Genomic DNA, 17,433 nt, shown 5'->3' with positions numbered 1-17,433 from the left:
AGGAAGGATAAGAGATCACACACTGTACATGGAATACACACACAGATGGATATAGTGCTTAAGGAACAACTATCTACAAAACACAGTGGGAGACAGATACCTCATAAATGATATCTAGAAACCTAACGCTGAAGCCTCAGTATCAGTGGCACTGTAAGTGGCATTCAGAATGCAGCAAAATAGCCCCCAGTGTTAGCAGAACAGTTTTTGTCTTCTCTGAACCTGTCCTCACCCACAAACCCCTTTCACTTGCTATGTGGACACAACACACTCAGCAGCAAAGCTGAGCCATTTCTCAGCCAGGTTAAAAAGCCCACCTGAATGGATTCAACAGGTGAGGGCTGCAGCTGAGACAAGGGACAGTTGGGACTCTGAGGTGCTGCTGACCCTCTTCTGCAGCAGAAAGCAGCTTCATGAGTCCCAGCTGCCTGAGGTGCAGCTCTGACTGCACCCACACAATCCAGGTGGAGGAGCTGTCCCTGAGTTCAGTGACATTCAGCTGTCTCAAGCATTTAAATCACTACACTGACAGTAACCAACTTATGGGGTACAAGCTTCCTGTCAGGACAGAGGTGTTATAACACCTCTGTTCTACTCTATTCATTGACATTTAGTGGTGAGAAGCTTCTTATGAATGTGAAAAGAGATAATCCTTGTTAGTTACTCGCTTAATTTGCACCTCACCTAATGGATCTCTCTACACACAGTTATTATCCAAGAGGCTTTGCTGAAATAACTCCTAGGTTCTAGCAAAGAAAAGTGAGAGGAGTCTCAGACCTTCATTCGATTCTGTTTGATGCCTTCTACAATCTGCTCCATCTGCCGTAGAAACTGCTCACGAGAACCAGAAGATGCCATTGCTCTGGAAAGGAAAAAAAGTGACAACTGACAGGGATGTGGGACACTGTGTCAGCTACGAGCTCAATGTACCAGGTGTCTTGTACGTTTAGCCACATCCAGCAATTCTCACTGTTTAGTGTTCTATGTAAAAATTTATCTTTGTAATCAGTGATTTCAGTGACAGTGCAGCTCTTCAGCTGCTATAAGCGACCAAAGAGAGGGGAACGGACACTGCAGAGCTCATCACAAGTGTTGTCCCTCTCAGTTCAAGCCTGTTGCTTACTCTCATGTGCTGTATAGAAATAAATTGCAAATAACTAAATAAAAGAAAAAATTTTTAAGAAAAGCTGCTGTTTTGAATATTAAGAAAGTGAGTAGAGGTCTAGTAGGTCAGAAAATATTCACTAAGCAATTTCAGGCCCTACCAGGGAAAGCCTAAAAATCATTTTAGACTTTAACATATCTTAAACAGAGTAAGAAAAATAAACCAAGGAAAATGCAATATCCCCCTGCACACAACCCCCAAAAAAACCCCAATTCAAAGCCCAATTGTCCATTACAGAATTGGTTTCTAGTGCCTGACAAAAGGATCTCATCACTGAACAAAACAGATCTACAATCCCTGCTGCAAAGGAAAACATCTGAAATAGTAAATTCCTAGGTTTTGTTGTAATTACTGTGTTGGACAACACAACAGGAAAATAAAAAAAATAATTCTGATCAAACACAGAAGGTCACAAGTGTATAGAAGAAAGTAAAGAGATAATTAATCTGGAAAAAAAAAAGCTTAGAATTTCACAACAAAATTATAAAACAATGTAATAGGAAGAATTGTTTAAAACTACTAAATGCCATCTCCTCCCCCATGACTCTCATAAACTGCTGTGACAAAAATGCCTAATGGGCTTTTGTTTCTGAAATCAAAAAGATTCAGAGAAAAATAAACATTGGCTGCATCACAGACTGATATCTGACCATGAACTTCCAAGGGAACCACGATTTTACATAAGGAGTTCACACTATATCAAAACCTTTAGATACAGAGTTTTTTATAATAAACATGTCTGAAACATGTCCCAGTCTGATGTTTTGTACATAATGTAATAACCACAACCTCACAAAATGCAGGAAAAGATTTAAATTAATGCCAGGAAAATTATGATGAAATTTCCACATCTAAGGAGTCAGATATTAAAAACATATGTCACCTATAAAGGTTTGGGGAATCAAAGAATTGGAATTACCTAACTGGCTTAATCAGAATTAATAAACTATTTAATAAACTAGTTTATGATTATAAAAACTTCTAACAAATTTTTAGTCTCTGTAACTGATGCCCACTCCCATTCTTCCAACCAACACTTTGCCAATATTAAGAGATAAAAGGCCATTACTTACTGATGGAAGTTGTCATGAATAGAATTTAGTAAGTTAACCTGTGAATTAGAAGAGAAAAAAAGAAAATATACATTTGTCTTTTCTGGTATGAGTTCTCACAGACAATAAGATGAAATTTAGTTCAAAAACTTGACTATACAGATACTTCCCTGAAAAGCAGCCAGCTGTATGAACATCACCATAAGCTTTCTTTCAGGACAAATCCCACAATTCTTCTGATTAGTAAAATCTGTTTCAGTGGTGGAATCACAGAAAGCAGAAGTAGGTCTTGGACCACAACTGAGATTTTTAATTTCACTGACACTCACTTATACCACTGAGAATTTTCTAGCATGATGACTTCCCAAACTAAAGCAATACAGTAAAGTGGCCTGTACACATGTCCTACACATGTTGAAACTTGATATAAAAATACCTTACAGGTACTGGCCCACTGTTCAACAGTGACTGTGCACAAGCACATCACAAATAAACAGAAAAAACCTCCACTTTTGCCTCTGAGACTGGAACCACACAATGTATGTGATGAAGTATCTCCACAGAATCCTGTGAAGACTCACCAAAAAAGTGCAGGCACAGCAGGTGAATTCCTGCCCTGCTTTCATGCAAATGAGTTTTACAGGTTTCTGAACAGCATCATTACTTGCTTTGCTTATATGCACTTTACAGGATGCTAAAAGATTGAAAAAGCTACAGAATGGCATTTCACTAACATTCACTAACTCAAGACAAAACCAGCAATTTATAACAGCATCACAGGAATATTTTGTTGCTTGGTATAAACTCCCCCAACTAATTAAACTATATTCAATCTATCCCATGTAACCACTTTTGATTTTTGTCTTGTTTTTTATGTACTGCTGAGAGTATTAAAATTCAGCAACTAGCAATTAATGTGATCCTTTCTCTTGGCTTTGAATATATCTTGCAAGTCTCCTGTGGTTCAGCCTTCCAAGCAGTTTCTCCTTTTGATGAGTGTTTGAAGTGTTCTGCATTAAACAAACCCAAGCGTAGCAAACAGAATCACCTGCCCCACTGCTGTGGAAAGCTGCACTCATCTCTCCCAAATCTAAAACCTTCCACCTGGATGAGACAGCAATAAGCACATGCCTGGCAGACTCTGCAGGTGTTCCTGACCTTCCCTTGGAAAATTCAAACAAACAAATTCTGAACAGACTCCAAAGCAGCCAAGATGCTTAAGAATTCCTGTTATTTACAGGAAAGAAATTGTTGCATGACTCATCAATATTTGCCAAGTCCACATCCCTGCCTCAAGACTCTTCCAATAAGTGTGTGTTTGAGAATGTAATTACAGCTTATACCACAAAGCATTCACGTCATGAAAAGTAACACTGCACAGCAGTACTGCACAACCACTGCACAGGAATGTGTGATGGGTTACTTTACACTGAAATCAGAGTATGCACCCCAAAACTGAAAGACATTATGAAAAGAATTAGTTCAAAAAGCATTTAAAAAATCCTTTTCAAAATAATGATGCAAACATGAACCATGATCACAGAGACCTTTCATGTCAGAACTAAAACCTCCATAGCCAAAATTCAACTTCAGAGTAACTCCTGCTATTGCTATTTTGAAGCAATGATGTTCAGTGTGTTTTATGAAAAGGTTGGTTTGGGAAGGAGGAAAACAAAACAAAACACAAAAAAAACAACAAAAAAAACACAGGATAAGGTGAAGTGCAAGTATATCCCAGAGATCTTTGTGAGGCACAGATGCCAAAGGCATCTTTTGTACATTACTAGGCAGTATTTAACTGCTGAAACCTCGGTTCTTGTATTAAGAGCAACTCAAGGAAATCTCAATGATATTATACATTTAACTAAGTTAGGATGGCATCAGAAGAACATTCAGAATTCTCCCTGTGAACCCCCAAAAAGGCACTGATTTATTTTGACAAGAGTACTTCCAAATTATGTATCAGTGAAATAAATCTGCTCTGTATTCTGTTGGCTGATTTTTATGTGCCCATTTCAAAAACAATCTTGGCATGCTTTTAAAATTTGCAGGTTTGCCCTCAAAATAAAAACCCAAATAATTCTGTATTAAACTCTAACCTAGGAGAAAAGCTAAAATAATATAAATTCTATAGCTGCTACTTAATGTAGTTTTCTAAGTCTGGTATATGACATTTCTGAATGGAAAAAATGAAAACTACCCAATGGGTAGATCAGAATCAGCTGCTTAGGGGAAGGAAATAGTTGCTTGTGATCTTTGGAACCAGAGATACAGTGTCTTTACACAGTCAAAAATTTGACCACTGCTTGTCTGTCAAACTGAACAAATATATCTAAGTAATGCAAAACTCAGTAATCTGTTCTTATTTCATCAGAATAAACAGAGAAGCCTGAAGTATGAAAACATATTTTAAAAACAGAGTAATAATTTTTATCAACTCTCGACAACTGCCATTTCTCCATCTTTACTGAAATCAGATGTTTTGTCATTGCAAAAAAAAAATAAATAAAAGAAAGCTGAAATCACTCAGTTAAGTTATGCCCAAGAAAGAGGTGAACCCTGTATGGCTGGGAGAGACAAAACCCAAGCTGCTTCCATGAAAACTACTCATCATTCTGTTCCAGTAAAATTGCCAGTGGCTTCAGAGCAGGCAGGCTCAGACCCTGAGAACTAACTCTGATGTTGCTGACAGCAACTGGAATTTGCTCTCCAAGGTTACTGCCTGGAGCATTGGTTCATAATAAAAGATATTGACCAAAAAGAGAAAAAGAGGGTAATTTGGTCCTGTGATAACATGACAGAGATATTTGCTAATCAAACGTTACTCGTGTTTTGTGAGCACAGCAAGTGGTTTAAACTAACAGCAATTCTCTTGCAACACAGACCATTTCCCCTCCAAGATTAGAAATATTCCTATGAACCAGCTGTTCCATTTTTATTTAGAGAGACTGGTAACTCTGCTATGACAAGACTGAACATGGTGAAAGCCAAGTAAAAACTTTTTATCTCCTTCCCCACAGACAGAATATTTAGAAGACAGTAATAACAACTTCTTACCTCCTTTTCCAAATATACTTTCTTATCATCCAGTGTATTATAAAGAGTAAAAAACTGCTTCGTTTCTTTGTGAGTTGCTGAGACTGCAAACAAAAAAAAAAAAAAGGAGCATAATAATAAAAGAACATGAGGTGAAATGGAATCTGTAAAAATACTTCACAGGCCTTATATAACATACTTTCCACTATCAATAATGGAACACACTCTTTAATACACTTTGGAAGGATGTTCCCTCTGCGTGTAAATCTCAGCAGGGTTTCCAGCTACCCTCTTTTTATAAGGACAACACAGCTCAGTGTCTAAATTAAGTCTCAAATGCAGACAGTCCCTTATGCCAACATATGTTGGCACCATCAGCCTGCCCATCCTTCCTTGACAAGCTTTACCCTGACACCACACGGGCTCCTGTGCTGCTCACAGTGGCCCTGGCACAGCTGTGGTGTTGGAGAGGCATAGACTGGGCAGGGACAGGGAAGAACAGATAAGCTGATTGTACTGGGTGGGAACACAGTGCATTAGACTGTATATTTCCAGCTGCACAGGTGCAAGATGACCAACAAAGCCTTTTTCTGTTTTAAAGCCTTTTTTATCTTTTTAGAATCTATTCATGGTGATAGAATTAAATAATCCTTTCTGGTTTAGGTGTTCACGGCAGATGTTGGATAGAGCTGAGTGGAGAAGGTAAGGCTCAGCCATGCCTTCCCTTTGGGCATGATGCCTGATACTCAGATCTGCTGAGTGCTCTTTTATTCTTTAGTTTTTCAATACCTAAGGAAACCCAAGATATTTGTGATTCCCAAGGTTGGAGTTCAGCACAGAAAGACAGTCAGCAAAAATCACTAATATATTAAGTACTGTGTAGAAACCAGAACCTGGAAAAAAATGCATGGGTTAAAAGGTAAACCTTGGTGAAATCATGCTCATTACATCACACTCTAAAGGCTAACTAACTATCATCTTTAAATAACACCTTTATGGAACTAATACACTGGGCTAAGCTTTTCAGTAGAACCATTTACAGATAGCATGACCTCCTTCCCACAGCACAATGTCACTGAACTTCCAAAGTTTTTTAAAGAAATTTCAGCTTTTGATTTGTACCATCCTCTTCTCCAGCTGAAGCTCAAGAGCAACCCACAGCCCAAATCTCTATGTCTTAGTGACAGAAGTTCAGCAGTGGCTACCTCTGCAGTAGGAGATGTTTGGGACCAAAGAGCTTTCTCAGTGTCACAGCACAAATGTGACACATGTTCTGCTCATGCTGCAGTCTCGAGGAACACACTGATTACCAGCAGCATGGAAACACTGAGGAAATCAGGAAAGCCTGGCATGGATTGACAAATTATTAAGGGCTGTTCAGTATGTTCACCAAAGATTTTCCAAAAGGTAAAATCATGCTGCAGCTTGAAAACCTGCAGGAACACAGGCTTATGTCAGGTGTGGTCTCTTAATTAGCCTGGGTTTTGCAGAATTGCTGCCAAATGGAAGAGGTCTTTCCCAAACCAGTTGCTTTGTGCAGCTCCTTCTGTTCTTGCAGCAGCTTTGGTAGTCCAGATATTTTATGGGTTCCACGTACCAGCTCAGAAAACCTTTCAAGATTTCCACTGGGCAGAAAGTTGTGCCAAGTTATCGAGCCCGTGTAAGGTAAGATAGACAAAGAAGAGGAGGAAGAAAGAGCCAATTGGCTCAATGATTCTCTTGAAGCCTCAGCTTAATGTTTTCAATGAAAGAGGCTCTGTTAGGTAAAAAGTAAAGCTCTGAATATTGTAACTGAAAAGCATTCTAGTACAAAAATCACAAAATCACTAAGGTTGGAAGTCATTGCTGAAGATTCTTGTCCAACGCCCCTCGGATCAAAGTTCAAAAAACCAAGTTTTGGCAACTCTGAAGGTCATCTGAATCTGGCTAAATGAAAAGCTTCTGCACAACTCTAAAATTACCACAATTCACAGAAAGGCTGGCTAGAGATTTTCAGCTCATTTTTCCAGAAGCTTAGCCTGTACAAAGCAGTTCCCAACCATGACTGAGCAGTGTTATTCTGAGTTACTACACATACTTTATACTACGGAATACAAAGTCCCATAAAATTCAAGGCATCTTCAATCTACAACCAAAGCTGCACAAGTCTCTTTGATCCTAATCTTTCTGTACTTCCTCTATAAATGAAGTTCCATTGTCTGAGCAGGTGGATGATCTGACCAGAGTCTGTTTGAACTAATGCAAGACAACAAAGTTCTTTGTAGCTGGACCTGATTGAATGAACTGCAAGGCACAGCAAAGAGAGGGGAAGAAGTACTGGGTTTGCACTCACACCTCTCCCATGTATTGAGTTAGACAACACACATAGAAGACAACACATGACTGTGTCACTAGAGATGCCTCACCAGGGCAAAGGACTCTGGATCATAGTTAGATAACCAGATTGGAACTGCTCAACCCTCAAGAGCTCAGTTCACACACACATTTAATAAATGCAGAATATCTTTAAAAGAGACTTGGCTTATGCTAATACACAAGCTCATTAAATATACACCAGTAAGCACATTGGTCTGTTATCAGTTTAATAGAACAACCTTGAAATTTTATTCTATTTGCATGTTCCATACCATCCATGTACAGCAAACACACTCCTATCCAAAAATTCAACTGAGCACATTTCCCAATTTTATAACTTCTGGTCATAGAAGCTAAAGACAATTTGTTTCTACCAAGATACTGCAGGATTTTACTAATCAAAAATGAAAACAGTCCCTTCAAGAGACTGCCTTTTCTTTGTAGTTCTTGACACAGTTTGGTTCAGAACCAGATATTTCACTTCAGTGAAAACAATGAAAGCAATCTAATGGTAAAGCAAATTAATTAAACATGACTCAAACTTACAGCAACCTCATTTGTCAATAGTGAATTAAGGACTTTCTAAACACACTGGTCATTAACCTAAATGACAGAACCACTTGCAGATAAAATTTACTCCAGATATCTTGTGCACTGAGTTTCACCCTCAGGAAAATTCTTAAAGCCCAGCTTATAAAACTTCAAAAGTATGGTGTAGAACATGAATACCAAAAGACCCTTCAAATACCACAGAATTAGTGCTGTTGTTACATGCCATATGCTCAAAATGCAACTGCCCTCCTTTCAGGGCTTTAGCCTTCAGCAGGATGTGCCTGCTTGATATACATACCCTGACTGTAAAGTTCAATAAATCTCTTCTGATACTGTGTGAGCTCAGCTCGGCTGGGTACTTCATCAATCTTGCGCTGTAAAATGGCTATTTCTCTGTTTCTTCGTGCCTGAATAGAAAGTTAGGAGGGGAGAAAACAAAGCCTCTTCTTGTTCTCTTCTTAAAATGGATGAAGCCCCCCCCCAAGCAATACTTTGTTATTAAATAATTTATTTTAAAAAAAGAAAAGCATTGGCTGAGGATCTTTTTTTTTTTTTTTTTGTAATTGATTTGTGGCAGAAGAACTTGTTAAAATTAGAACAAAAAAGAGAAGTATTAGAAGTTACAAGAGAAGGAAAATGTCAACGACTTTGTACAAATAAATTCACAAACAGTTACTCACCAGTAACAGCCGGATCTTTTGAAGTTTCTCTTTCTCAGCTTGGTACTGCTGTTCTATGATCTTATTCGGCTCCTAGAATTTGAGAACCCAAAGCAATTTTGTATTACAGCAGCATAGAAGAGCTGCAGTGCAAAAATGGGCAGACTGGGTTTGTTTTCTGTTTGTCTCTATCTTATGGTGCCCAGTAATGACATCACCATTTGTTGCTCTAGTTGTTTTTTTTAAACAGTAATTCATAATCTGTATTAAAAACCTGACACATCTACTGTAAGCAAGTGCATTTAGCTAGCTTTTAACTTTTGATATTTTAGTTTAAGATTTGTCGATAGTATTTGCTCTACTTTACAAGAGTCACACTTCAAATATGGATCGGAAGATTGTCCGTATCCTTTGAGTGTTTATACTTTGATTCAGCGGTGGGTTTAAAAATAAACATAAATCCTCTAACACATATTCAAGATTTCCTGGATTGTGAGCTTAAAGTAACTTTTTCATGTTAAAAAATTTAAGATTTAGGTTTACTTTTTAATTTTTTCATGCTGCGTTCAGAAGGACAGCAGCATCACAGAACTTCTGATCTACCTCATCTCAGAGGCATGAATGTATCAAATGTTTACCCACTGAAAATACAAGTCATTCAAGCTTTTCCTTTTCTGTTCATTCATTATTCATTGCCATCAGTCTGGATGCACTTGTGTTAAAGCCTAACTTCTGACAGCCGCTCATGGCATGCAATGTACCGAGCCACTGAAAACTCCTGCTTTCATCCTTCAAATAAACCCACTCTGAGGAAAAAACAACCAAGCCAAACATGCTTTCTGAGGAAGAGCTGTTTCTGTCAGAGGTATTCACAGCTCTTAACACAACACTCAGAGATTCTTCTCTGGAACTATACAGAAAGAAGTAATGCACAAAAGTACAAAGATGCACAAAAGCATCACTGAGTAGATCCCCACAGATCCTGCAAGAATAACCAAGAATGCTACAGCTGTTTCCAGAATAGAAATTACTTCTAGGATTATTAGCCTGAGCTGTGCCTTTACCAGGGGGATATGGAATTTTTCAGATATTCCAGCAGATACCTTAATGCTTACAAGATGTCCCAAAAGTCAGAAGGACTTAAACCAACATTTCAAAACAAAAATTGTAAGTAAAAAACTTAGACATTTGCTGTTACCTGTTCCTCCCCATCTTCTGCTGCTTCAGCTTTTAAATTCTCTATACTTTGTTGAAGCCTCTCCATTTCTTCCTTTAAAACAAACAAAAATTGATGTGGCTTTTAACTGAGACCTATTCTCTCAGCAGGGGAGAGCAGGATCTTGCCAACCCACACTTCCAAAAAAACTGCAGAGCTGACCACACATAGTTTAAACAGCATTCCCTGCTTAAGGGCAAGGCATCCATTAATATTTGTTACATTAAACTGTCTGCTTTTATCAAACACAGAAACAGATTTATTTTACTTGCAAATATACTAGATCCAGCTCAGACAGCTAATGAGTGACATGGACAGTGAAGCTGAAGAAGCAAAGCAATATTACAATAGCAGCAGAGTGACAGGGGACTGTAACATATGGCATTTCTAAAAATGAATGAACCTAAACTTGCTTGCAAGGAAGTTTCCATTACAATCCTTTAGAGCTTTCCAAAGGAGTATGCATGGAGAAAATGAGGTTCTTATGCTCCATGTAGGCCTTAGGGCATTATTTTCTTCTTTTCATTCTACTAAATTACATCTGCTATTGTTTGAATAGAAGGAAATGAAAATGCTTCTCTCTGATGATATTTCTGGGCAGTCCATAAATACAGCAGTAAATAGGAAAGTGAAACAGCAATTAAGCAGTAAAACTGGAACATGGTCTGAAAACTGGAATAGCTCCAGCTCAGTTTTGTCTCTTTTGGTGGGTTGTTCCACAGAAGGGGCCTTGATGAACACTCCTCTTTGGCACTGTGCCTCTCCTCAGGTCCCTGTTGGCTGCATGATCCAGGAAGAGATGATCCATTTCAGGCTGCGAATAGCACAGGAGGGTGTCTAGTACAGCCCAACCTCAAACTTACATTCCAGTATCCCTGTCAGCCCAGCCCAGGTTGCTCTCAGCAGAATGGGGATGAGCAGAAGAGCCAGAAGGGCCATGGCTGTGAGCAGCACAAGGCAGATGTGGTGTCTGGGAACGGCCCTGTGTTAGGGACAGCCACACAAACTCAGCTGCCCTGGCAGCCCTTCCTTACCCGTCCCTGCCTCAGGGCAGGGGGCAGATCCCTCTGCCAGTGCCAACCCTCTTGGTCACAGCTGTGCTGCAGATATGGGAAACTGCCCATAATTCTGCTGCAAATCAAGCTGGTGGCAGTATTCAACATCAGCCTGGAACTACCAGAACACGGGGGTGGGGAGTGCAGGGACAGATGGCAGACAGGGTCACACACAGCACAGCAACAAATCAGGAACAAGTACAATGCTGATTTACCAAGTTTTAAATTAATCCTTACATAAGACACCAGAACTTACCCTACAATGTGCTTTGAACTCTTGCTCCTGGCTTTTCAGGTTTTCATTCATGGCCACCAGTGCTCGCAGACTCTGTAATACACTAAATTTGAAGATCCAGTAAACCATATTAGATTTTTAGTTTCTAATTTAAACAGATGGAGAATTAACACATATTAGAACAAGCTTAGTTCTAAGTAAATTTCTAATAAAACCTGGGTAAATTAAAACCCCAAATATCACCACTGATATACCAAGGTCAAAATAAAGATGCAGTACTACAATGAGTATTTTGATGGCTTTGCTATGTTTTAACCTCATTACTGTGGAAATTTTGAGAGACTCCTATTTAATTTGAGATGAAGGCTTCAAATATGAACAAAACAATTCAAGAAGGCCTCATCTACTTGTCAAATGTGTCTAGGGTTCTTCTGCTTTAAACACCTACAATTATTTTGAACTACAGACTGGCACTTTTCATTCTGACTGAATGTTATGGTAATGTTTTCCTGTCTTTGAGAAGCAAGCTGGAGAATTATTTAATTTTTAAATTTTAGTTTAAGCAAGAAACATTGAATGATTCATTTTAAAGTCATTATTTTTCAGAATTTCAAAGGTCATATAGGAAGAAACTTACCTAGAATCTGCCTGGGCTTCTATTGTTTCTAAGGCTGCCAATTCCTTGTCCAGCTTTTCACTGTAACTCTTAACCTAAGGGTTGAAATTAATAACAAATTGAAATACACTTCCACATGAGTCATGCTACTTAGCTTTCCCACACCATGGGATTAGTGAGTTAAGCTGGCAAACACCTTCACCATTTTATACATTCCTTCACACACAGAACTTCTTAAAAATGGGTACAATTAGCACACAGGAAAACAAACCAAGATTACCTCAGCTAATGTCTTCTTTGCTTCGGTACATTTTGCCTGCAGATCAGTACACTTAGCTTGCAACTGTTATGAAAGAGAAAAAAAAAGATTTTGATTCTGTATTCACACTAATTACACTTGTAATGCAGAACAGCAATATTTGAGTTGTTCATAATGACTGTCTATCAAACAACAGGCCAACCATCACAGACACTGTCTTTTCTTGTCAGCTACTCTGAGAGCATTTGATTGCAAGAATTCTGATCGAATATTTAATTAATCACAGCAACATTTAGCACCTGAACTTCTAGATAAAGTCGTAGAATAAACAACGGCTTTTACAAAACAGAATGGTAACTTATTGGACAGAATCTCTGCTAAATTACTTAAACTTATTTAGCCTGGTTATATGGGCCTAGTTTCACAGCAGGCTAAGAAGAGAGCCCCATTTTGTACTTTTCCAAGTAAGTCAGGGCAATTTAAGACTTGCACAGAAGCACCAGGGCACCAAACCACAGACATGTCCATACCAAATAAGCAAGCTGATTTAAGTTTTCTTTTGTGTAACTATGGAAAGTCTAATAAGAAGGCAGTTAGCAAAATGCCAGCAGATACTTCACTTGTAATAATTTACAGAGGCTAATTTTAGAAGAGCATCCTTCTTTCAAGTCCTTATGATTTAAGATAACATTGCCAATAGTAACAACAAAAATAAGACATGGGTTACAAAAGTGGAGCAAAAGTGGGCAAACAAAACACACACACGTAGCTCTGTTTCACTTCCCTTCATGCTGGTTTAGTTTGCTGTTCACAACACAGAGCTGTGACTTAATGCTCCACTCATTCCTTTCCAAAGCCTAATTTATATTAAAAAAACACCCCTTTTCATTGTTTTGCATAACTTTTTACCAATAATTCACCAACAGACTGGGTTCTAACCAGTTGCAAAAATTTTAAGCTTGCAGTCCACATCTCATGAAAACTGACATAAAGATTAAAGAGTTATTTGTTATGAGAAATCTTACCAAAAATTACTGCACTATTGAAGGCAGAACTCCATAAACGTTTTTAAAAAGGTGGAGTCTTGACCGTCACTGATTTCAAACACTGCCTTTGGCAAGTAGTAAGAGAAATTCAGCCAGGAAATTTTTACTTTACTAAAGTGATAAAAGCATCATATTTGGCTAACAGCTGTCAGTACATTTTTTCCCCACATAAAAACAGCACTGAGACTTACATACTGAAAACAAGCCACACAGAATTAAAGGGTCCTCAATCGTTAAAATGGCATGAAAACAGACTTAGGAAATACTGAAGTTTTCCTGGGAAGTTTGTTTGGCAGTTCAAAGCAGAGCTGTAATGAAGTAAGAACTCTACCAATTTTGTGTGGTTTACAACCAGGGTACCTCCAAACTGCTTTCTGCTTCTCAGCAGCACAAGGAAAACAAGCAAATGCATTCACTCATATACCAGGGAAACTGGCAAAGGAAATTGTGCACACCAGGCATGAAAACGTAATCCCCACAACATACATCTAGTTACAGACATACTCTGTATTACTGACCCAGGAGACAGACTATGCTCAAAGTCTCTGGAATATCAGAGTCATCTGCTACAGAGAAAATGCTTTTGAACATTTCAGTCACTGAGGCTTTGATGGACAGACTTTGATGGATCCTTTCTGCTTTCCAGATCATAACTGCACAACACAGGAGAGCTGCAAAAGCCACCCACGACTGCTGGGCTCTCTTACCAGCCTCTCTTACTGCTCAACTAGGCAAGAAAGATCAAGAGAACAGCAGGGCTGGAGAGCTGTGCTAATACACATTTGCACTTTGAAACCTGAGCTAGCTGTTGCAATTTCCTAATGCCACTTCTCCTACACAACTGTACCCAGGCTGTCCTCCCCAAAATTAAGCCTGAGCTAACTGCCCACAAGGGAATGCAAGGGCAATGCAGTGTTCTAAAAAATACACACCCTCAAACTGGGCATGCTCCAGTATGGCTACAGATTGACTGGGATAAAACTACAGATGGCTGTGAGCTACTGGACACAACCAAAACCTGTAGATTTGTAATTAGAACTCAATTAAACCTGAGCAAATCTGCCCTCTTTTATAACAGAACAGTGCTACAACAGTGACAACCATGACAACAAAGATGCTTACCTGGAACAGGCTTGCTCAGAGCAGATGCTTCAAGTGCCTGCATCTGTCTCCATTCTACAATATACACACACCCTACATCTCAGTCCCTTCACATGCACGTGTCTCACAGCCCTCATGGTTCAAAAGAAGAGTTGAAGTGTGACACAAACATACCACAGTGATTTTGGGATACACTGAAATTCCCCACTTCTGAAATTCCAAACATCTCATTCTGTAGTGTTTCTACTTCAGGAAGCGATTTCAATCCAACGAGGGAATCCACCAGGATTTAACTGTCTACAAGTCCATGCTATGATTCTGAAAGCCTGACACTTCAGCCTGCATTTAAATGCTAGGTAGTGTCAACACTTTTTTTACTAACAGTCATCATCCTGACAGAACACTAAAATTATGTTTGACACAAACAGACATGGAAATTCATATTAACAAAGTGTTAAAAGAATATAGAGTAAAAAAAGTGAAAAGAAAACCCCAAAACACAAACAACCTATGTTTGATTTCATTATATAAAATAGCATCATAATTATAGTATATTGCAATACTTTTTAATATTTCCCTCTAGAATGGAAAGGAATTGTGATGGACATAGTTTGCATTCAAGATATAGTGAAAATAATAATTGTAGTGCTACTGACAATGAAAAAAAATGCTATTCTAACAGATGCCAGAGGGCAACATGAACAGAAATGCATCAGTTTAAGAAGAACAAAACTAGTTTGGCAAGTTCCAGAGGAAATGCATTCTAATATTGACCAGTCAAAACACTGTCATACTCTACCCTCCAAAATTCTTCTTTTCAGCAAAATAAATCAAGACAAACCTGCACTGGTTCTTAATAAAGTTTTTCATTAAGTTGGAAAAAATTAAGAGAGAAATAAAGAACAGGATAGGCAATTAGTCTTTCAAATGTGTTGTGCATAGGTTTTATTTCTACAGTTTTATTTAAACTTAGCATCACTTGAAAGTTAGTCAAAGACTTCAAAAAATGTTTTACAGCATGTGCTTTACTGGAAGGAGATTTAAGTATTGAATGGATAAATATCCTTTAAATAAGAGACACTATTGCATTAGAGACTATTTTATTCTAATTTTACAAATCAGTAAACCTCTGTTGTTTGTAGGACAGAACATAACACTGTCTCATACAATGTCTCAAACAGACACCTATCTCTCAGAGCCCCTGTAACCCCAACACTGAACAGATAAATCCAGTGAAGATGTAAGGTTAAGGCATTACTGACAAGAGCAGACAAAACAAAAACAGATGAAGGCTGCTGGAGCAGTGCTGTACTTGACAGAGCATCATCCACAGGAGTCATCAGCAACTCTTTTTTCCTCAAGTACTATTTATTTTTTTGGCAAGCTCTTCCAATTACTGACTCTGATGCAGCATGTTTTCATCAGATTCTGCATGCTAAAGATGGTGCTGATTACAGCAGTATGCATAATTAAGAGCAGCATTTCAGTAATGGCACAGCTTTTCCACTTACACTTTTCTGTGTTTAAATGGCAATAGCAAAAGTAGGTTGAAATAGAGGAATAATGGTTCTAGTTATAGATATTAAAAAAAATTATTCACAAATTCAAGAGCCCTTCCTTCCCAAAAAAATGTGAAAATATAAACTGAGTAGTAACTTGCAAAAAAATCCACAAACAAACTAGCAAAACCCCACCCTGGTGAGACAAGCTGGCTCATATAAAGGACAGGAAGTGATAAAAGTAATTTATAACGTATTTTAGAGTAACTTCCTAAACTGTTTCTTAAAACTGTGAAAAGAGCACATTCAACATTGTAGCTAACAAATCAAATAGTGATACTCCCTCTGTTTTTCTCTGAAAGACATGCAAAAAAAGGAAAAGCATGTTTTGATTAGTTAGCACCCTCCTCACAGACAGGGCTACATAATTTTTTAATATAAAACCAGCCACATTGTCTTAGTAATAAATGTGCAAGCAAGACATTCAGAGACACTGAAGTGAATGTTCAGCATGACAAATTGTTGGTACAGAAGATAGCCTGCAAATCTTTTCTGGATAGCAACAACTTTGTGATCAACCACATTTATCACAGTTTTCTTCTTTATTACACACACAATACTTACCTCTTCCAGCAGCTTGGTTTTTTGCAGAATCTGCTTGTTCAGAGATGCCACCTTCCTTCTGTGTTGTTGGGCAGCTCCAAGCCTTTCTGGCCGCTCCTCAGCTGAAAGCTCAGATTGCTAAAATAAACCACAATAACAGCCTTTTGGACCTCACAACATCACTTTCTGCTTCTTCAGAAGCTCACAAAATACCAAAGCCGGACGCATCTGTGATATTTCTTATCTAGAACTGTGTCCCACTGTCCAGCAGAAAGAATGACTTACCAATTTATCTCACATCAAGGTAAGGAAGTAGCTGAACACATGAATTATATTCCAAAATTTACAAGTAAAGTAAACTAAAGTCAAGTGTCCTGGTACGGGTGGAAAATAATACAGTATATTGGAACACAGACGTAATTTCTTTGCATCAACATTACACATTCCTTAAACAGAAAAAATACAAACATGCCAAAAACCACCTTAAGCCGTGCTATTTACTGAGCCTGTTGACTTGGAGATGCTCTACACCCCAGTAAGTAGATCCAGGACTTTCAAAGGCCTTGAACAATAGTGTATTTAGATTCTGAAACAGAGGCTTGGATGCATCTTGATGCTGAATGACAACAACATACTCAGTGTGGTAGATGAAACCCACTGAGTGGTAAATGTTTTTTGTGTGTGCACGTGTACTATTGACACCAGTCTTTGAGAACTACTCAATCCAGCCTGCAATGCCAAGAAAGTGTCTCATAAATACATAATGAAGACAGCAATCTGGATCCAGTCTCCTGTTCTCTCTGAATAGCGAAAGCAAAGCTGACAGAAACATTCTTTACCAGAAATAACATTTATAATAGAAATTGTCTATTTGCAGTAGACAAAAGAATGACTAAAAACTAGTGACAGCCTGATGTCTTAGGGATTATTTGCCTAGCAATTATTTGTACCTTTTGAAAGTCCTCTGTTTTGGTAATTTGCTTC

At 38.3% G+C, this 17,433-nt stretch overlaps 2 protein-coding genes across 2 annotated transcripts in view; one reads left to right on the top strand and one right to left on the bottom strand.

Annotated features, from left to right (window-relative positions):
• MARCO (macrophage receptor with collagenous structure) overlaps positions 1–17,433 on the top strand; it is a 923,899-nt gene that overhangs the window by 443,486 nt on the left and 462,980 nt on the right. The gene's annotated exons all lie outside the window — the stretch shown is intronic.
• CCDC93 (coiled-coil domain containing 93) overlaps positions 1–17,433 on the bottom strand; it is a 39,753-nt gene that overhangs the window by 2,502 nt on the left and 19,818 nt on the right. The window contains exons 12-21 of the mRNA XM_050340478.1: positions 16,471–16,587; positions 12,222–12,284; positions 11,963–12,036; positions 11,347–11,428; positions 10,018–10,089; positions 8,841–8,912; positions 8,459–8,567; positions 5,275–5,357; positions 2,239–2,276; positions 778–862 (exon numbers count right to left, since the gene is read on the bottom strand). Of these exons, the coding sequence (XP_050196435.1) occupies positions 778–862; positions 2,239–2,276; positions 5,275–5,357; positions 8,459–8,567; positions 8,841–8,912; positions 10,018–10,089; positions 11,347–11,428; positions 11,963–12,036; positions 12,222–12,284; positions 16,471–16,587 (795 nt within the window). The remainder of the gene's footprint in view (positions 1–777; positions 863–2,238; positions 2,277–5,274; positions 5,358–8,458; positions 8,568–8,840; positions 8,913–10,017; positions 10,090–11,346; positions 11,429–11,962; positions 12,037–12,221; positions 12,285–16,470; positions 16,588–17,433) is intronic.

The sequence above is a fragment of the Myiozetetes cayanensis genome, unplaced genomic scaffold, assembly GCF_022539395.1.
Source record: "Myiozetetes cayanensis isolate MyiCay16 unplaced genomic scaffold, myiCay2020 scf9, whole genome shotgun sequence".
NCBI lineage: Eukaryota > Metazoa > Chordata > Aves > Passeriformes > Tyrannidae > Myiozetetes > Myiozetetes cayanensis.
The sequence above is the reverse complement of the archived record's forward strand: the minus strand, read 5'-3'. Positions and strand labels throughout refer to the sequence as shown.